General features: G+C 40.9%; 1 protein-coding gene across 2 annotated transcripts in view; it reads left to right on the forward strand.

Moving 5' to 3' along the window:
* The window catches only part of tjp2b (tight junction protein 2b (zona occludens 2)), a 123938-nt gene that overhangs the window by 68293 nt on the left and 32887 nt on the right, over window positions 1–22758 (forward strand). For both annotated transcript variants that reach the window (XM_083912188.1, XM_083912189.1), the window contains exons 5-12: window positions 1064–1586; window positions 5605–5708; window positions 6066–6219; window positions 12903–13008; window positions 14239–14357; window positions 16150–16213; window positions 17229–17379; window positions 17513–17621. In XM_083912188.1, coding sequence (XP_083768314.1) covers window positions 1064–1586; window positions 5605–5708; window positions 6066–6219; window positions 12903–13008; window positions 14239–14357; window positions 16150–16213; window positions 17229–17379; window positions 17513–17621 — 1330 coding nt within the window. The remainder of the gene's footprint in view (window positions 1–1063; window positions 1587–5604; window positions 5709–6065; window positions 6220–12902; window positions 13009–14238; window positions 14358–16149; window positions 16214–17228; window positions 17380–17512; window positions 17622–22758) is intronic.

Genomic DNA, 22758 nt, shown 5'->3' on the forward strand with positions numbered 1-22758 from the left:
ATTGTTCCAGTATGCTTAGCTTCAGTGAACTGCTTCACCTGTTTTGCAGTGTGACAGGGGACATTGTCTTGTATGAAAATTACAGCTGATTGGGAGTCACTTGCAGTAACGGTATTGCATGTTGCTGAAGGAGGTTAACATAAACATTTGCATTCACCCTGCCATGTACCTGTACAAAAGGCCCAACTCCTGCTGCAGAAAACATCCCCAAACCATGACACTTCCTCCTCCAGAGTAAACTGACTTCTTTACACACTTTGGGTTCAGTCTTTCCCCAGTGCTACGCCCAACATAATGTTTCTATCAGACCCAAATAAACTGAACGTCCTCTCATCACAGAAGTCACTCTGGACCAGTTCTCCTCTGTCCAGTTCTCCTCTGTTCAGCACTGAACTGGAGACCAACTCCAGCTGCAGTGTTGAACTGATTCCCCATTGAGAGTCTTCTCATAATCCTGTCCTCTCGTGCACTTGTTTTACGTTAACGACCGGCCTTTTTGAGGGACTTAAATTAATCTGTGTCCTTGTAATCTTCTTGAAATCACGGAGTGTGTACGCCCAACCTCTCTCTGATGGCTGAGAGGGTCATCCCTTTGGTCTTCATCTGGATAACCTGCTGTCTCAGGGTTTCAGTCTCCTTAAAGCGACTTGGTATCTTGTAACCAGGAGTTGTATATTGTATACAATGAAGTCAATTGTCACCCGGTGCCAGATTAACACCAATAACTGGGAGGGATCTGAAAGTGTTTTGCTCACAGCTTTTTTCACAAAATAAAGGTATTTGTTGAAGTGCCTTGGTTATTTGAAAAAATGCTAGTACAGCAGTGGTATAGCCATCAAATTCTGAACAATAAAAAACAACAGTATTTCACTGTAGTCCAACTGTCTACTACAAGAGAACGACTGGTTTCCTTTACTGTCGTAGCCGTCCCTTCAACTGTCGCTGCATAAAGTTCCCATTACTTTGTTCTCCCTTAATTTAGAATAATTTTGATCTCCATTATACGTTTATATATGCATATACTGTATGTGTATATTGTTCTTTGGTTTTCTTTCTTTGTCAGACGGTGAAGAGACCTCGTAAGGTGGCGGTCCACTCATTGAAGCCACCCCCCTCCCCAGGTGGAGACAGTCGAGAATACACCCCCTCCACCCACTACTACGATGCCGACAACGACAGTGGCTGGTATCGTGACGAAGGCCGAGACCACACCTTGGACAGCAAAGGATACCTGGACCCAGAGTACAGGAGAGGGCGTGACACAAATCAGAGAGGAAGGAGCCGCGGAAGGAGCCAGGAGAGGACTTCTCCCAGCCCCGACAGATCCAGGAGGGAGGGCAGCCGGGGACGAGCCCTGGACAGCAGCGCAGACCGCCAGAGATACCACAGCCGAGGCCGCAGCCCTGGGGACAGCTACCGCATGGAGGACAAGTACGAGCGAGGAGAAGGAGGCGGAGGAAGAGGAGGGAGGTATAAGAGCAGAGAGCAGCTTAATGACAACCCTCCATCCCCAGAACCTTCCAAAGAGCTGGAGCCACTGGAGAAGCCTGTCAATGTCCTGCTGGTGAAAAACAGACCCAGTGAAGGTAAAACACAAACACTTTTTAGTTGGCCAAGCAAATGTGCAGGATTTCATTTAAATCCCTCTTGTAACCGTACACCACTCATATATTAATGAATGACTGAATGATTTATTTCAGTTAAATGAAAAGGATTATTTTACATAATAAAAATGTATAAATCACCAACTGAAAAAGGAATAGGCTGAAGCTGAGGCTTATTTTTGCCTATCCTATACAATCTATTAAAATAAGATAAATACCAGAAAATCAGCAATGCAAAAAAGGAATGAAAAAATTAATAATAATAATAATAATAAAAAAACCTTCCTCTAAGCTATAATCCTTATTATTTGTTTTAAATACTAATCATTTTACATAGTATTCCTTAATTATTTATTTTAAAACTCAGCAGAGAGCTCCACATTTTCAACTCATCACAAAAATTGAAACGCATCTGGATTTAACATTTCTTCTTGCTCATTCTCATTTGTCTCAAAGATGCACAACTCTCTTAAATCATAATTTTCTTCTCTTAATTTAAAAAAATGGTGAATAGAAACAGGAACACTTTTAATCCTAACTTGGACCAGTATTTCAATTGTTTTTAAATAAACAAAATATCTAAAAATTTTAAGGTACAGGACTCAATAAACAACTGATTAGTAGATTCATGATAACCAGCTTTATTTATTATTCTAATAGCTCTTTTCTGAAGTTTAATTAAAGGGTCTATATATGTTTTATATACATTTCCCCAAACTTCAACACAGTATGACATATATGGCATTATAAGTGAGCAATACAATATAACATTTCTTATTCAACAAATCCCTTGTTTTGTAAATAATAGCAATATATTTAGATAATTTCCTTTTGGTATAGTCTATAGGTGGCTTCCAACAAAGTTTAAAATCTATGATCACTCCCAAATACATTTTTTCCAACATTGTTTCAATTTCAACTCCATTTAAGTTCAGTTTTATTTCACAATTAGCCCTGGCAGCACTGAACACCATACATTTTGTTTTATCTTCATTTAGACTTAGACTTAGACTTAGACTTCTCTTTTTGATCCTTTGGGATGGCGCCCGCAAGGAAATTGAGTTTCCAGCAGCTTAAAAAACACAAGGGAGGTTTTTAAAAAAAAATACAGTATAGGATAACCAATAAACTCTTACATACAGAAAGTATAAAAACAATGAACAGCAAGCAATAAACTCTTGGTCAAATACATATGAGGTAGATGTAAGAATACAGGTCAAAGAAAATTCACAGAAAGTTAAATCAGATAAGTTAAATGTAGAGGAAATGTATAGGATCAAATATGTTTGACTGTATATGACAGAAATGAGCAGTAAGATTAAATAATTGCACTTAAGTGGTGGATAAAGTTATTGCACAAAAAAAGAAGATAAGTGTCCAGGTATGCAAGAGTAGATTATTAATTGCACAGTGAGTGGCTCCCACTCCTTCACTTCTGTCCTCTTTCCTCCTCCCCCTGAGTGAGGAGTTGTAGAGGATGATGGCCTGAGGGACAAAGGAGTTCTTGAGCCTGTTGGTCCTACACTTGGGCAGGAGCAGCCTTCCACTGAACAGGCTCCTCTGGGTGCTGATGACGGTGTGCAGGGGGTGGCTGGCATTGTCCATAATGAAGGACCGCAGTCAACTCAGGAAGTGGAACCTGCTTTGTATCTTTCTGTACAGGTGGCTGGTGTGTGTTGTCCAGTCCAGTTTCTTGTTTCTTCTGGTATTTGCATGGGTCCACAGCTTCCACCTCAGCTCCCTCAAGCAGGAATGGTCGCAGTCTTGGTCTGGACCTCCCAAAATCAATGACCAGCTCCTTGGTCTTGGAGGTGTTGAGCTGTAGGTGGTTAGTGTGACACCAGAGAGCAAAATCCCAGACTCTGATACTCCTCCTCTCTGTCACCCCTGATACATCCCACGATGGCTGTGTCACATACAGAAGTACACCGATGACACAGCTCCGAGTTGTAGCAGAAGTCTGAGGTGTACAGGGTGAAGAGAAGAGGGGTCAGCACTGTGCCCTGAGGGGCTCCAGTGCTGCTGACCACAGTGTCAAATGTGAAGTTTAGTGATCACTTATTAACATCAAACCTTTTTTTTTAACATAATCAATTCCTTTTCCACCGTTTTTAACAGTTCTTTCATGTCCTGAACAAAATAAATGTGTGTCATCCGCAAATGTAACAAATTTCAATTTACTTGATACTGTACAGATATCATTTAAATAATGTATAAATAACTTAGGTCCCAAAAGTGAATCTAGGGGAACACCACAGGTTATTATTCTAAAATGTGATTCAGTATTTTAAATTTTTACATATTGGAACCTATTATTTAAATATTTTTTTTACCAATTTTGCGTGACACCTCTTATACCATATTGTTTCAATTTCTGAAAAATTAAGTAATGATCAATTGTATCAAACGCTTTATGTAAATCAATAAATATACCTACAGTGTGTTGTTTCTTATCCATTGCTGATGATATATTTTTTACAAATTCCATCACTGCTATAAAGATGACGATCGATTACTCCTAAACCTATATTGATGGTCACTTAGTAACTAATTTTTCTAAATTAAGTCATCAAGTCTATTTACAAATAGTTTTTCTAGTATTTTAGCAAACTGAGGTAGCAAAGACACAGGTCTATAATTTGATACATTATGTTTGTCACCATTTATATTGTGTTTGACTTGTCAATAGGCCACAGGACAGACGCTAAAGACACTAACAGCAGCAGTAAAACACATGAAAGTCAACAGCCTTTTATGTTCATGAACTCTTTCGGAGGATAACCTGACTCTCTGCAGATGACTTTCGTCCCGCCTTGCTTCCGTCTTGACTCCGCCTAGCTCCGATCAACCATCTGGATTCGCTCCATAGAAAAGTGATATCAGAGTCCGCAAAAAATGGTCAGGCAAATCAGGACCACTGGGCGGGATTTTATAGATGTGTTGAGCAGAGAAACGACTGTGGCAGAGGTGACAGCTGTTTCATCCGTGTTGTCCAATCTAGAGAATCTTTCTTTTTTTAAAGAACACCAGAGAACGGCTCCGAAGGCTTTTGTTGGTGGAAACCATGTCGGCTGTTTGGCTTTTCCCTGCCTCACTCATCAGCGTCACGGGTTGGTTTCGATGTGAGTGGTTGAAGTAGCACGTCAATAAAGATGACAGACAAGGGGTTTATCCAATTATATGCATTTTTGATAAGGCCCAGCCTCCTGAAATCACTTCCCAGTTGAGAGATCCCAGGTAGATGAGGGAAGTAAGGAGGAACCAAATTCATCTGATGCACCTAAAAAACAGATACATGTCAAATAAACTCCTAATGTGTTTAACAAGGAGGCAGCGGTGTCACTTCACAGAGGCTGCAGTCACACAAGGTACACAGATCAGATGGTAACACAACAGATCTTTTCAACCACCTAAACAACAGCATCCTAAACAACAGAATCCTAAAACAGTGAGGAGAGCAGCCACACCACAGCCAGCAGTGGCAACAGGTGCTTTAGGCAGCTCTTTGTTAAATGTCCACTGTATTTGGCTCATTGATTCAAATATGTTCAGGAAGGCTCTTTGGCCTAAATGCTCTGTTATATTTTTTCTGTTAGGGCTATTTTTTTTACATAGAGGAATACTTCGGTTGCACTGTTCAGTAAATTGCAAAATAATTCAAAATCAATGTAAAACAACATAATAAAATAGTGATTGTGTTTTTACTGTAAAAAAAACTGTGATATGATATGTTTGCCATATCGCCCTGCCCCCTACTCGTGGGAAATCAGTCATCCAGTCAATTTATATAGCCCAATACCATAAATCCCATGCCTTAAGGGACTTTACAGTCTGATTAAAATGCAACACCCCAAACACTCTTTGACAGGGAAACATGGTAGAACATTCAGGCATCCAAATCATCTGCTGAACAACAACTGCATTTACTTATTTTGGGAAGAAATTTCATCCTATGTTATCTTTGTTTGCACTAACTGTGGCGTGTTGTGTGTTTTTGTAGAGTATGGTCTACGTCTGGGGAGTCAGATCTTCATCAAACAGATGACCAGCACAGGCTTGGCAGCCAAGGACGGGAACCTGCAGGAGGGAGACATCATTCTCAAGGTGCACACACATTTATTTATTTAAACCAGGGGTCCCGGGACCCCCCAAGGGTTCCTACGATACAGAATGCAGAGGGTTTAAATTTAAATTAAATTTCCCCCTGGGATTATTAAAGTATTTCTGATTCTTATTCTGTTCACTAGATTTAAAGGAACTTTACATTACTTTACATGTTGTTAAGTTATGTTTTCCTTCTTCGTAAAAAACAAGATTATTTAAATATATGATACATACAGATTCACAGCCTGAAGCTACAAGAATGAAAGTTCACCAGGTTTACAAAGCAGACCCAAAGCCTCAGTAATCAAAGCTGCCGCAGCCTCTGACTGTCTGTCCTGTGTGTTTGTTTGTTTGCAGATTAATGGGACTGTGACGGAGAACCTCTCTCTGCATGATGCTGGGAAGCTGATAGAAAAGTCGAGGGGCAAGCTGCAGCTGGTGGTCCAGAGAGACCGCCGTCAGATCCTCGTCCGCATCCCACCCCTAGCAGACTCCGACTCTGATAATGACGGTGAGTCACTGAATGCATGGCCTGACCAACAGGGTTAGGGTTAAACCACAACTGTCCTGCCACACAATCCAATCAGCTCCACAGTGTCTCCCACAGCTCTGAATGTGTTGTGCTACTCTGGATGGGAATACATCCAATGATTCTCATAATCAGAGATCTACAGAGGCCTCAGTGTCAGAAATGTTCCTGCAGATTCAATTAAATTAGTGTGATAACTAATCTGCAACCTTACAATTATCTTGAAAGAGCCTGTCTCTGGGAATTGATGTAAGGCTGAGATGACACTTAGGATTGCTCATTCGATTTAAAGAAATGACCTGCTGTGTGTTAAATTGTATCAGACACTCATACGGTACATAAAGTCATAATTGTTTTTTCACAGCCACATGCACTGACCTTCAAACGTGGCAGGAACGACAACAAACAGAGTACCGTATTTTCTGAACTATAAGTCGCTCCTGAATATAACTTGCACCAGCTAAAAAATGCATAATGAAGAAGAAAAAAACATCAAGTCACACTGGACTATAAGTCACTTTTTTGGGGGAAATTTATTTTATAAAAACAGTGACCAAGAACAGACATTTCATCAAAGGAGAAAGTCATTAATATCCATGGCCTTGGAAACTACCTGGGCGTGGAGACGTTACTGCACCGTTGACCAGCCTCTCCGGGCAGCACGTTGTACAAGCACCCTTTTGTGAACTTGTTCCTCGAGCTGTGACCATCGAGCTTTTAGCCCGCTATTAGTGTTTTTTGTTTTCTTCATTGCAGCAGACTCAAGCCCCTGACAAGTTTTTCACTCACTCCAAACTTTCTTTCTGCTGCTCAATTACCGTTTTCATCCTCAGTGGTACAGGAGTAATAGGAGCAGCAGATACTGGCACACAAGCCTACAGCACCCTTTCGCGGCTGTCAGTGTGAAAATAACCAACATTTGAAATTGTTTATTTAAACATATAACTCGTACCTGAGTATATGTCGCAGGACCAGCCAAACCATGAAAAAAGTGCGATTTATAGTCTGGAAAATACGGTAACTGAGATTACAACAAACACATAAGGAGAGTGACATCATTCTCTGTTCAGGACACAACTACTCCACTATATCTTAACAGAGAACATAGCTGTTTGCTGCTGTATTAATGTTCTGAATTTTGAGTACAGCCCCTTTCATATAATCTGCCACCGCATCAACATCATCTTATTTCCTGATTTCAGTCAACAGGGCAAATATCAGCTGACACCAATGTTCAGCTGATAAATAAGTGTTCCTACTCGCCACAGTCAGTGTTACACTGTTTTTGGCCCAACCTTGATTATATTACTCGACCGTCACCCCCACAGTCATTTTGCTTTTTTTAAAAATAGAAATATAACCCATTTAGTTCATTTTTGCGTATCAGCACTTGTGTGAAAGTGTTCCGCTTTGTACAGCAGCAGCAGGAGTAGGAGTAGCAGGAGTCTGATGTCACATGCAGAGGATTTGGTGTCAAAGTGAAAAACAGAATTCACTCCACTGCAAACACAAATGCAAAATGAATTTTAATGAACAAATAAAAGGTGTTAATTATTCCTTGTGCCACACTTGAGCCTCCGTATAAAACATAGGTTATGAATGGAAGGATCTAGAATCGAAGCAAAGTGTTCATTGGCATTGTTTCAACTGTTTCCAGAGACATAGTCCGCTCATGTTTACAAACACACAAAGGTTGAAAATATCATGCGTCCAAGCGGATAAAAATAGCATGTGAAACTAAGCAGGGTTGAGTTTCTGCTCGCAGCTGCTCAGCTTCTGTGTTCTGCTGTGAAAAGAGAGAGGTCACCAGCAGGTCAGCATTCAATCAGGACCTCATTGTGGGCTGAAGGCTCCAAGCAGGATTAGAAACTGAACTGATCGTATTGATTTGAGGCGATCCCTGTAATCGCTCAAAAGTGCTATCTCTCTGTGTTTTCTCTTCCAGATAATATGTCATACTTTTAGATGAAGGACCGCCCAAGACACAGCATGTGTAACACTGTTGCCTTTCTCTAAGCTGTAAAACGGCTGTGACACAACCTGACTAAGTTGTAAAGCTTTCACACCTTTTGCACTTCTCTTTATACTGCTCTAAATCTTTTAACTTTTTAATACATGATTCATTCTCCTGAATAAATAAACACATTTTAATCACTATGTACTTTGAATTGTGTGATTCATTAAGTGTAGAAGTTGAATAATGCCAGTGGAAGAAGTCAGTCAGCTGCCTTCAGATGAATGTGCTTTATTTAATAATCTTGAATCATGATGTTGCAGATGAAGGGTGATGATTTATTTTTGTGAATACAGAAGGTTGCATGACAAAGCGTGGCTCATAAAGTGGGTAAGATGTTTGTTGAATTTTCAGTGTGATAACATATTAATGATTTGTCCTAACAGTGTAGCAACTCGCCGTTGTCTGTCCAGGTGGTATATGTGAACTTTCATCACCTCACTGTTGTCTCTGACAGCATTTCCATTTCACACAAACCTCCTCATACTACTGCTGTGACAGGGTCCCTTCACTCCACTGACAGCCCTGACATGGAGCCAGTCTGTGCAGACTCGGCTTTTTTCTGTTTGGAAAAGTGTCCACCCAATGCTACGAACAAAGAAGGGTCAAAATCATACTGTATAAAAAATGGCAGTAGCATACCCTTTGGGGTCTGTTCTCTCAACTTGATCCAATCGTCCTCGCCTACTGGATCCGCCATCTTGTCAGTCTTTGACTCCGTCTCATTTTCCTCTTACCAAAAAAGGGCATGTGTGTGACGTTTGGGGGAGGGATCTGGCTGACGTATACCTCCGAGGAGAAGTGAGGGCCAGAGGCTAGCTGTCACTCAAGAGATCACGCCCCTAATTAGCTAACTTTAACCTCCAATAAAATAAAAACTAGCCTGGTACAAAATAATTCACCCCCTCAGTGTCATGGAGATATGACCTAAACATACAGACTAGAATGTTTTTTTTTGTAGCAGGCCTTAAACAGGTTTAATGATGTGTGTGTCACAAGGTCCCAGAGGTTCGGCTGTAGTTACATCTTACCACCAAAGCGGCCGCTAGAAACAACGCTTCTCAATTCTTATGGATTACAACTTTAAAATGTTCATAAAGTACTGATACACACCAGGTTTTATATTGAAAAGCACAAATAAAATTTGCAGCACTTTGCCCTTTGTCTTTGCATAAACATTCAAATAATACTCCACACAGGTATCATAACCAAACATAGCAGTATGGTACAATATGGCCAGCTAAAGCAGGGCACGCTGTGTGCTCTGCAGAGAGACTATACTACCAGTACTGGGCTAGATTCTATCGTTTATCAGCATAAATAGTACACAAATTGGTCAAATAGTAAAAAAGCTTAGAAACACAATTTTTTTCTTAGTCAAAAATGTGCAAGTAAGCTTCCTTGTTTTTTTGCTGTGTCTGTATTCTGACTACAAAACAGAGAAATGGATACTGGTGATTTACTCACAGACTCTGTGGGACTAGAGTTTATTTTCTGATCTTTGAGTTAAAATGAGTAAAGTTTTTGATATTGTGTCGGCATGCTTTGATGGTGATGGAAAGAGTAGGATGCCGCCTGCCTATATCTTTATTAAAATGAATTAGTGATGAATCACCCTCATGCATGCATCATACATCAGAGGGTGTGCTAGAGAAAGGTTAACAAGTATTAAAATGAAAAAGAGGAATTTGCACTGCAACCTGTCAGTTAGATTATTTTATTTCTTTTTTGTAACGAGCAAATAGTGTCCTTATGTTTGCAGTAGCGGAAAGGTCAAGTCACCAAAAAGATAGCCTGGGTCCCTTCCACTATCTCCACGATCAAGGGCACCATTAATGCAGCTCAGGCTTAGCGCCTCCCAAGACTATTGTGTTCGAGTGTAGTCTGGATGCGAGACTACCAAAAACCTTCGGAAGGATTAGGATGTGTTCTGTCTGTTGTGAAGATACCTTGCTGTGGAGTGTGTGATGGACCAACAGATGGATAGAACGGCACATATCATCATCCTTCCCATCCTGCCTCTAAAGGACAAACAGAAAAACACTGTCCAAAACTGCTGAAAAATACATGTTGCTTATGACAAATTTGTCCGACACTTCAGGTTTGACACATTATCCTCGTATTTGTCTGTCTCTGTCATCCTCTGTCTTACACTGTCTTTCTCTTCTATTTTAATGTTGCTCTCTTGTTTTTCAAACTCCGTCACCTCCCGTTACCATCATGCATGCAGAATGTCTCTCTAACCCTCATCTAATCACTAATCAATAAGTACTAGATATTACCAGGAGAAACAAGGCTATGCCAGACCCCCCTTTCTTTTATGTGGTTCCCTCGCTTTTCTTCTCACACCTGAATCCTCAAATGTCTCTTCTGTTCCTGGTTTCCTGGTGTAACGGCTTCTGTTCAAGCTTCCATCGTCAGCCTCCCTCCTTCTCTTCAGAGCAGTGCCACGCTCTGATGGATGAAAGCAGTCAAATCAAAGACTCTGCCACCCATGCTCACTTCAAATGAAAGAGAAATCACAGGGACAAAATGAAAGCCAGACACTCTCAATGGGGCTGTGTGTAAGCACTTTGGACCAGCTTGTTTCTGGGTTTTAAAGTATGGATACTTCCAAGTTGATCATACAGTAGATCATGAGAAAGCATTTCTTGAAAGTGTCTGAATGGGAATTAGTCTTACTGTAGCTCTTTGAAGTTATAATCCTGAATAGTAACACACATTACATCAAACTCCATTTTTGATAGTACTTATGGCCAACACTTTTCAATAGTGTTCAATGTATTTGCATCCATCTGTCATTCAGCACTTATCTGGATGTGGGGCTCGCAGTGGCAGCAGGCCAGTTCAAATGTCCTTCCTAGGCCATTTCCTCCAGGAAGTTCTGGGCATTGCAAGGTCTTCCCAGGCCAGATGGGACACTGTGTCAGGCAGCAGAAGGTAGAACTTAGGTTCTGGCTCCTCTAGGAGGCATCCATCATCAGTGGCCCAAACTTCCCCAAGTGGTCAGAGCTACTCTGTCAACAAAGGGCTTGTCAGATTGTTGAACAGCATCTTAAACCTGAAAGTAGCTGGGGTTTGAACTCTCAAGCTCTCAATTTTCATTGCGTTGAAAGGAGCCAGTTGAGGTGGTTCGGGCATCTAGTAAGGATGCCCCCTGGGCGCCTCCCTAGGGAGGTGTTCCAGGCACGTCCAGCTGGGAGGAGGCCTCGGGGGAAGACCCAGGACTAGGTGGAGAGATTATATCTCCACACTGGCCTGGGAACGCCTCGGGATCCCCCAGTTAGAGCTGGTTAATGTGGCCCGGGAAAGGGAAGTTTGGGGTCCCCTGCTAGAGCAGCAGCCCCCGCGACCCGACCCCCGGATAAGTGGATGAAGATGAGATGAGATGAGACAACTAATTCTGTCACAACAACCAAAAGCCAACAGAATGTCTTCAAGGAGCGATACGCTGTTATCCCCATTTGTACAACTAGTCCGTTTCAGTGTGGACAGGCTTTTCCTGCCTTTTACTGTAGCCAACAGTTAAAAGGCCTTCTGCCTTCAGATGTGGTTTGACGACAAATCGTACAAGCTAGTTTGTTTCAAGCAAACCTCATCCGTTAAGGGTGAGCCCAGACATCCTGTGAAGGAAACTCATTTAAGTCACTTGTTCTATTGGTCATTAGCCACAGCTCCTGGCTTTACATGGTCCATCAGCATATTTGTATCCTGTAGTCATCTCTCTAAACGTGCAGGATTTTGTACCTTGTGCATACTCGCACAAGATAGTAACAGGAACAATGCATGCATTCAATGACTTGACGTCAGACACAAGCCGAATAATGCTCACCTTTTATAATGTTGGTGCCAGGCATCTTTTATGCAATTAAGTCATTTAAGTTCAGTTACACTGTGTTTGACAAGATTGGAGCCTGTCTTCTTTAAGGCCCTTAGTAACTTTAGTTAACTTTAGACCGCAACTTCAAAGTGTACCTGTTCTGAATATCCACACTGTAGGGTGAGGTGAAAAGGCCGTTGTCATAGCTTCCCCCTGGTTACATCTCACTCCCAATCTCTCTCCATCAACTCTGTCTTTTGCTGGACTGTACTTGGAAGCATTCATGGGTTGTTGAGTTTGTGAGAAAAGTTAAACTTTCGCACCTTCGACCAATCGCTGTGTAAAATGAGTGATTTGTTGGAATGTCAGTTCCAGAGAGTTGAAAATACTGTAGTTCTTATATTTCCTAGATTTTTGGGGCTATATAGCATGAGCAGCAGTCTTTGTCTGACTCAGTAGACGCACTCCCTGATGACTCCTTGCATTGATGAATTGCACAAAAATTATTTTCTTATTCAGCACATTGACACTGTGTTTCTGATTATTTCTGGACTATGAATTCAGTAAGTTGAAGTTTTAGCTGCTTTTATCCTGATTACTGAGCTGTGGCACCAGAGTTTGTCCTCATAATTCTGACAGACATCTCTAATAATGTCCTCACTCTGTCCCAGGCGAGTCTTAGCTTATGTCAGGGTTTCCTGAGGACGCCGTTTTCTACTGGGGGTGGTGGTGGTGGTGGTGGTACAGTCTGGACAGTGGGATTTAACTTGAAAAAAGTCTACTGTATGTGTGTAACTGAGATGTCTGTCTGTTTGTCTGTCTGTCTGTCAGACATATCAGAGATGGAGTCATACCATTCCTATTCTCCCCCAGAGGAGAGGAGGTCCCGCCAGTCTGACCTGTCTTCCCACTCTTCTAATGAAAGAGACAACCCCAGGTAAGATGGATAGAAGTTTGGATGGATGAGTTGAAATCAAGAAAATGCAACTCTCAAAACCTGAAACAAACCGTGTAGACTTGTGACCTATTGTACTTCCACATGCCATAGACTGGCATTTTGACTTAAAGTGAAATTCCAGCATAAAATCATCCCGATTTTTTTGGCAAATACACTCATCAAATAAGCCAACGAGACTATTTTTTTGTGTAACAACTATTAACGGAGAAATCCGGTAGAGCTGCTAACAGCCAAATGTGGCTAACACCGATTAGCTCAGGGCAGCACGGTGAAGGCATTAAAACGTATTTTTTAACCACCAATACTGCTCAAAATAACCCCAAACCTCTGCAGTAGCATGAGAAGAGTCCCTACACAGAAAACAAAGCCACCAATGGGCTCCTTCCTTTTGGATTGACTTTGGTAATCCGCTTAAATGGACTTTACTATGAGAGGAGCTGGTAAAGGGGCCAGTAGGTATGTCTTTAAAACTCTATTTTATGTGTCAGGACTCTTCTCATGCTACTGCAGAGGTTTGGTGTTATTATGAGCAGTATTAGTTGTTGATAAAGACATTTTAATGCCTTCACCGTGCTGCCCTGAGCTGATCAGTTTTAGCCGTATTTGGCTGTTAGCACCTCTCTGAGATGTATCCGTTTATAGTTGTTACACGAAAAAAATGGTCTCAATGGCTTATTTAATGAGTATCTTTGCCGAAAAAGACCCTGGGATGATTTTACGCCGGAATTACACTTCAAGACTTCACTTACAGTAGATGTGTCTTGATTCACTTGAGATTCAAGTGTGACATCCCAAAAGACCTCAAAAAGCTCTGATGAGCACTTATTGAAGTTATCTCATTGGGTATCCTGTTAGTTCCTATTGCTTTCTTAAAGGCCAAGACACACCAATCGCCTCACGTCGCCTGTTACTCAACCAAAAAATGGCACTCCAACACACCGCAGACTACAGTCGACGGCCATAAACATGTAGTCCCTCTAAAGCCTTTCTTCCTCTGTGTGTGTGTGTGTGTGTGTGTGTGTGTGTGTGTGTGTGTGTGTGTGTGTGTGTGTGTGTGTGTGTGTGTGTGTGTGTGTGTGTGTGTGTGTGTGTGTGTGTGTGTGTGTGTGTGTGTGTGTGTGTGTGTGTGTGTGTGTGTGTGTGTGTGTGTGTGTGTGTGTGTGTGTGTGTGTGTGTGTGTGTGTGTGTGTGTGTGTGTGTGTGTGATAGGGAAGAACCTATTAGGTCAGCAAAGATGTCAGCTATGGCCTCCCCATTCAAAGTACCTGAAGACCCCCTGGCCTCAACTGAGCTGAACAAAGACGTACCGCACATCGAGGAGCCTCCAGGTTAACACTCACACCATGCACTTCAGTCTGCCATGGCACCTGTATCGAGTGTTAAACTCCATTCAGCCGTTGTTCTCAGGGGTTTATCAGCCTTATAGGCTCAGTTCACACTGCAGGTCTTTATGGTGACCGATGTAGAGAGGCTGAAGGTACTTGAGGCAGCGACCACGTGTTCGACTTCGACCTGTGGCCCTTTGCTGCATGCCCCCCCCACCCTCTCTCTCACTTGATTTGATGTCTGTCCTGTATAATAAAGGCTTGAAAAACTGCCAAAAAAAGAATCTTTAAAAAAAAAAAGAAATCTAATTCGTATCCGATTCAGTAGCACATTTAAAAGTGTCCTAAATCTGATTGGAAAATGTCAGATTCAATAAGACTTGTGCTGTTCATACTGTCAAAAGCAAATCAGATATGGCTCACATATGAGCCAAAAAAATCACTTGGAACGGAAGTGTGAACGGAACCCATAGATACAGGTTAGAAGAAGAAGCCTGCTAACCCTACCAGTAAGTTCAAAAGGCTGGAATCATCTATTCACATGGTAACAGACATTACTTGGTGAGGTTTAGGAAAAGATTGTGGTTTTGGTTAAATGTTCTTGGCGTCTGAGCTTTGGAGTATGACACATACGCAGTAAAATCTGGTCTGCAATGGCTGAGAGGTTCATTAGCTGGCTGGCACACTATGGGGGTGATTAGTTCATTTCACTAAGGTGTCCGCAGTCTGCCTTGGTTCGGAATATGTTGTTTTTGGCATCTGTTTGAAAGATCTGTCAGGCTGAGTGAAACTGCCGAGCACCTGAGCAGAAACCATCACTTTAGTTCTGGCACCATCTGCTGTAACACTCCAACAGCATAGCTCCAGTTCCACTGTGCATATGTCCTGTGGTAGTGAGAAGCAACTGACGCCTATTCAGTCATCTGATAGCATACAAAGTGAGGGATCATGGCAATGCCACAGTCCTCTAACCCAACTCTCGCCAGAATTTCATTCCGCCTTGGTCCACTCATCCATCTGGGATCTCTCGACTGGGAAGTGACTTCCGGAGGCTGGGCCTTATCAAAAATCCCTGCATATGATTGGATAAACCACTTAGGTGTCATTTTTATTGACGTGCTACTTCAACCACTCACATGGAAACCAACCTGTGACGCTGATGAGAGAGACAAAGGGAAAAGCCAAACAGCCGACATGGTTTCCACCAACAAAAGCCTTCAGAGCCGTTCTCTGGTGTTCTTTTAAAGAAGAAAGATTCTCTAGATTGGACAACACGGATGAAACAGCAGCATCCATGCTGACGCCTGCTTCCTTGATGGGAGACGTCATTGTTGTCTGAATCACAACAGTTGCGAAATTCATCTGGCGAGAATCAAGTTAACAGTCCTCAAAACATCCAACATTTTCATCTTATGAAGTTTAATGTGGCAAACATGGTAGCTAACAGCCTTTACATTACACATTCACAAAGCATAACAGGGTATCGACCAACTCCTGAGCGAAATATCTGAAATATTGATTAATGTTGTCATATTTAACTGAAAATGAACAGATGTAAAATGAAACTATATAGTAATGATCATTTTGATAGCAAACAATAACATTGATGATTTAACGATCCCAAAGAAAATGGGCTGCTATGAGCGGCTCCTCTCTAAACTCTGACAGTCCATCAGCCAAAGGCTGGCTTCGAACCTTTTGGTCATTTCCTAAGTTTCATTATACATTTGATGCTGTTAGCAGTTATAATCATAGAAGATATTAACAGCGCTCTCCCTGTCTCTCTTATCTACAGTTGCTGTCACAGCCACACCCAAGATTCTCCTCCGACCAAGTCCAGAAGACGAAAAAGTCTATGGGCGAGTTTGTCTTTTTCTCACTTCATAGTTTTTTATGCTTTGAATCTTTCCTTTGTCCCATGTAATTATGTGAAAATGTACTGTACATGAGAAGAGAATATAGATGTGAGGCCCTCTGTGAATTATAAAAGTACAAGGACCTCAATACTGTAAGTAAGTAGTATTGTACTTAAGTCTTAAGTACAATACTTGTACTGTGTTTATTAAAAAACAATGCAATAGATTTGTTAAGTAGGATGAGCTCCAGTATTTAAGGAAATCAAAACACTATTCATTTTCCACATAGACATGTGTCCATACAGGAGAGTGGGATGAATAACTCTCCCCTGCACAGCTGTAATTCTTTGTCGATGTCAGCACTGGCAGGTGGCAGCTAAAGATCAGTGTTGAGAAAACTGAAAACAATCTGCAGCTTTAACCGGTTCACTCATTCTGAACTGCAGTGATGAAGTGTTTTATATTCAAGCAGTGCCTCTGGCTGACCTCTTCTCCAAGGCAAAGGTGGCTCATGGGTATTGTAGTATTTAGAGCCAAGATTTCTCAAAAACAAAGTTGATATCATTAAAAAGCATGCTTCCTTTCTTAAACAGATAAACACAATCTTGCATCTTATTTACAGCCTAGTAGGATGTATTGGTGTTTTCTTGAAAATAGATATGCTACGCAGCATGCTGCATGCTGATATGGACCATATTTATAAGTGGAAAATGGATGATCACCAAAATGGTTGAGCTACAGCAAGGGAACACAGCTGGAGAAATTGATATACTGTGGAGAGTGCAGCAGTTTTTGAAGGCACAGATGTAACCTGCTCCATCTAACCAGGGACAAGGCTGACTGCAGTTTGTACACATCATTTATAGTATATAAGTTGAGGTCACACAAAAATGGGAGAAGATAAATGTTTAAAATACCACTGGTCTTAAGAATAGATTTGCAAGGAAAAAAATGTTGCCCTCATGTTAGTTAACCTGGCTCATGTTGTTAATGGCAGCATGTATGTTCCCTCCTGCAGGCCAAACACAGTGATGGTGAATTTCCAGAAGGGAGACAGTGTCGGGCTGAGGCTAGCAGGAGGAAATGATGTCGGCATCTTCATTGCTAGTGTTCAAGAGGGCAGTCCTGCTGAGGAAGAGGGCCTGCGCATCGGGGATCAAATCCTAAAGGTAACCGGTCCATTTCATGTTACACGTTCAAATTATAGTGTGAATGTGGATGTGAGTTTACAGAAAAAATATGAGTGGTGTTATCTAAATAGCAACAGTTTTAATTATTGTGCCCTTTGTTTGTGTCTTGAAGGTGAACAATGTGGATTTTCAAGGTGTAGTGAGAGAGGAAGCGGTGCTCTTCCTGTTGGAGATTCCTAAAGGGGAAGTGGTCACCATCCTGGCCCAAAGCAAACCTGACGGTAAAACATAGTCAGAGTTACATTTCTCTCATTAATAAAACCTATATATACTCTATGTCTATATAGATATAGATATAATGCACCTTTGCTGCAGGGTTCGTACACATGCTTGATATCCTTGAAAATGCTTGAATTGAATCTTGCCTTCAAGGTTTGAAAAGTGCTTGAATTTTGGATTAAGTACTTGAAAATGCTTGAAATTGTATCCACATTTCTTTCACAACAAATAGCTTTAGAATAGAAATATAATTTCTCATCCTTCTGGTTTTATGAAACATTTTGGTGTTTATAACCTAATACCACTTCTTTTAACAGGATTTTATTGGAAAAATAAAGGTGAAATAATAATTTTCAATATCTATATGTATTTGTATACATAATATTTCATTTACCATAACTGTAAGGTGCTGGAAAAGCTTAAAAACTGACCATGAAAGTGCAGGAATTTGACAAGGAAAGGAAGGAAAAGGTGTATGAACCCTGTTTCTGTATCTATTAAAAACATATAGCATATATGTATATATACAGTGTATAAACATAAACACAGTTATTTTCAGCCCTAGAAGCTTCCTTCTTCTCTTTGGGCCAAAATATCCAAACTAAATTAAAGACATCTAATGTTTTAACCCTTTTATGGATTGCCATAACATTTACTGAGCTTATTCATGCTTACGAGCAGAGTTGGGGGTAAAGTGTTAGAAAGTTCTAACACTCCTTTTTTGTTGTAACAAGTAACGAAATACTATAGTTTTGCTATTCCATCGGTTATTTAGTTACGTTTTCAAATAAGTAATCAGTTACTTTTTAACTATGATTGTATTTCATTGCAAGAGTCACTGAACTACCGCTGTTTGCACCTGCCACTGGAGGACACAGGACACATGCAAAAAAGTCACACTTGAGGGTGACTTTTTTGCATTTGAGAAAAAGAAAGAAAGTTTCAGCGGACACTGAAATTGCGGAGCCTCTGCCAAGCTCGCTGTCAGATCGTCGGCAACCTATTTTCTATTTACTTTCATGTTGGCTTCTTCAAGTAATTTGATTTTGATTAACTTTTCGTTGCCAACGTTCCATGTTGTGTGACTTGGTTCAGCTATACGTGAGCCCACCCTCTTGATTTTATGTTTAGCCTCCTTGTAATCAAACATAGAAACAGTTACTAAACATAGACGCTATTTTATTCTTATTTTTTGTATGATCTTTTCATGTTATTAGCCTTCAGAGCTACCTACAAATTTTGGGCCGTAGCCTGACTATGCATTCACAGTAGGGTCTATATATTCAAAGGTAAGCAAATATTAGGCTCTGGACCATATAACCTATGTGCGCAAGGAATAGCAACGGGGTTTTTGCAAAAGTGCTCTAGAAACAGATTCTGCATATGAATGTAGAATCGTTAGGCAACAGGAGAAGATTTGGGTAGCAGAAGCTGTCTGGTTTCTGTCTTTAGTCCAAGTAATATTGACCAATCACATTTGAGCATGCAGGTAGACAGTGTGGAGAGCTGTCATGCAATCATGGAATCCATCTGCCAGCAATTTACTTTTTTATTATTATTTATCTGTGCCAGATGTCACAATCACACCAGAGGACCATAGTGTCTCTCTCCTTCTGTTTCCATTTAATGATGGAGATACCAGCTTGGTTGCCTGAGGCTTTTAGACATCAGGCTAGATTTTGTTCATCCGACCGTGACTTACATGGGCACATGCCTCCAACTGACTTATGTAATCAGCACATCGGCCCCTTGAGCTTGTGGCTCTGGCCTTTTTATTGGAGAAATGTATTTATGAAGCAAAAACACAACACACAAAAGCACTGACCGCACATGAGAATTGTGTGACTCTCTACTGCCCAGCACTGCTGAGAGGACATTTAAGGTCATCAGAGAGAGTCGGCAGGTCCTCCCATGAAAAAACAAATTGTAGTAGATGAGTTTAGGAAGGTCAGGGTGGTGACTGTAAGGTTCATTATGGACAAATACAATGTATACAAATCCAGTAAGACACATTGATTTTGCAAAATACATCTTCCTAGGTTCAAACTTGGTGTAGTTATTGGCATTACTAGATTAAAAGGGGCAGCACCACAAACAATTTCTTATGTAGAGTATGTAGGAAAAGAAGAGGTACTACATGTATAAGCGTCACTAAATGAATTAATCACCTCATTAACTAATTCTTTGTTCCTCATTAAAAAGGGCACCGCGCTGATCTAGTAAAGGATTTTATTAAACTCTGGCGAGGGTGTAATACCTGTCAAATTAAGGTACGCTAGTTTGTGTAATTTTAAAATAATACTTTTCTATCCATTTCTCTTATCAATCTCTATCTGAAAACACTTGTTTTGGTAACCCATTGACCTTTATTGGCAAATAGAATGAAAAAGTCACAGACACCACTTGGTTTTTGGTTATTTATTTCAAATTAAATGTATACATATTTACAAAGACTATAATAGGCTATAACATGAAATAACACAGAAAATTAATGGGTGAATGGCAAAAGCCATGACCAAGAGAGATTGTGGTAAAATCTACCAAAAGCTATATTTAACACTATTTCCATAATCATACTTTTATTGAAAGGAAAAGTATAATATCAAATGGCCAGTGGTCACAGATCACCAGTAGGGGACTTGGTTTGCTAAACTTTAATGAACAGATCTGGTGACCACTGGACACCCAGCTGTTGAAGAGGAGAGCCAAGGGGAGAAACTTTGTGGTCACAGCTCATAGCTTCAGCAGGCTCCCAGAACACCGGGCTTTTCCCAGGCAAGGCTGGCAGAACCGGGTCGTAGACAAGCCGTCAGAGGCCCAGTCAGCAGAGCTGTGGTCCAACAGGGCTGCACTCGAGAGAGGGGACGCTGACAAATTGCCTTGGCAACTGGTTTCAAAGCGTCAAGGGTTGCTTTTCTTGTTTAACCCTAAATCTTCAGCTTTTAGCCATATCAGGAGTCTCTGTGGATTCCTCAGCAGGGACAGCTTTTAGAATGAGCCAGAAGAGAGTCACTTGGTCTCTTGTTGCAAGCTCTCGGCCAATGCTGGATTTGAATAAAAACTTAGTTATCATGACCTCTGAAGCTTAATTTCTCAGGCCGAGATAAAAAAATGAGCTTAGATCAGAAACACAAGTCCTAACTTCCTGAGAAAAACACTATTACAAAACTAAACTAAACTTAACTTCTTATAGAATAGAGAACTTTACGTGTGAGAGTTAGAAAGACGACTTACAGTATAAGGAGGCAGAGTACAAAGAAAGGTTACAAAGGAAAGACTAAACCAAAACACTCTGCACAACAACGAGATACTCAAGTCAGCTGAGGGGGAGACTGTTTGTGCACAACAATGAGATACTCAACTTAGCTGAGGGGGAGACTGTTTGTGTACCATCTTAAAGTCCATTTTCAAGGTGTGGCCAATGGAGATGAGATGCATTTCAGTTTCATCAGTTTCACGCTCAAACTGGGAGAAAGTCCCTCTTCTTTGGTTTCTTATTGGGCACAAATAAAATCAGACCTTCAGATTATCAAAAATATGAATTCAACCGTTATTAAGCACACATTTCATTAGCATGACTTGTTTCTTCTTATTAAAACCTCGGAAAGTAATTGTCAGTGACACAATAGCATCAACACATTCATATGTACAAATAACTATCCTGTGATAGTAATCTTAAAGTGTTACTGCGGCAAAAAACGAACCCAGCATGAATATACATAAATAAGCCATCAAGACAGTTTTTTGAGTGATCTCCTATTAACAGAGAAATCCCGGCCAGACATGGCCAACACTGAGGAGTTCGGGGAAGAGCACTCAAACATCCCAAACAGCTTGTTTAACTGCTAATATTGGTGGGTAGGTGGAATGGAGCTTAATTTTTTGCTGCAGTTACACCTTAATACATTTTTGATTAGGTGTTAAAATAAAATCCTTTGATAATTATGTACAGTATGATGGCATGACACATTCATATAAAATGAGATTTAAAATACAACCTTTATTTAGGATTTTACCAACACAGTACTATAGTATCATGTTTAATTATTAAAACATTTCTGTCATTTGGTGATAGTTTGTCGCAGGAAGATCAGAGTAGTTTCAAACAACAGATATTTCTTTACGAATTAACAAAACTCACATTATCATACAGTTTACACCTAAAGTGTAACCCTGGCGTTAAGTCATCCCATGGTCTTTCGGCACTTACATACATCAAATAAGCTATAAGGGACAGATTTTTTTGTTTTTTTTCAACATTCTAGTGAAAAAATCAAAGAGTTAGAGAATGTTTGTCCAGTTTACCGGAGGAGAAGTGGATAAAGCAGCCACTCAGTGTCCAGAGGAGACATCCTCACACATGTATTCTACCTCACTGAATCATCAGGTAATTCAGAACTATGACAACCATCCCTTTCTCTGTCCTTAATATCCTGTGGTTTTAGTTTAGCTCTTTGAAACCAAACAAACAGCCGAGGATTTGTCCACCTGAGGTTAAATGAGGGTGAAAATGTTCTGTCTTTCTCTCTCTGACACACACACACTCACTGCCATCTTTTTGACATCATTCTGTCAATAAATATGGAAATATTACTTGTATTTCCTCAAATGTGATCAAATTTATTTTCATAAACTGTGTCCTCACGATGTACAATATACCACGCAGCCACTCTTCTGCATCGTGGTTTTTGGTATCAGCGCCTATAGAACACTGAGGTCTTCTCCTTTGTTTTCACCGGCGAGGGGGTGTGGCCTTTTACGCGATGTAGGGATGCGGTCTTCTATGTCGATGCCCTTTTCTCTCTTTGGTTCCCATTCTGTTCCCTCCATTGTGCTCTCTAATGCTCTGTTCTTCTTCTGCCCCTTTATATCTTGACATAGTCCACCAAACTTTCTGGTCCCCCAGGTGAAATGTGAAAGGGGGTATCATGATGGTGGAAGTAATAACAACATTGAAAACGTACAGTCTATGCTGAAAACACACACACACACACACACACACACACACACACACACACACACACACACACACACACACACACACACACACACACACACACACACACACACACACACACACACACACACACACACACACACACACACACACATCATTTCAAAGTAAAAGCATGCTTAAGA

The sequence above is a fragment of the Echiichthys vipera genome (genome assembly GCF_963691815.1).
Source record: "Echiichthys vipera genome assembly, chromosome: 4".
Classification (NCBI taxonomy): domain Eukaryota; kingdom Metazoa; phylum Chordata; class Actinopteri; order Perciformes; family Trachinidae; genus Echiichthys; species Echiichthys vipera.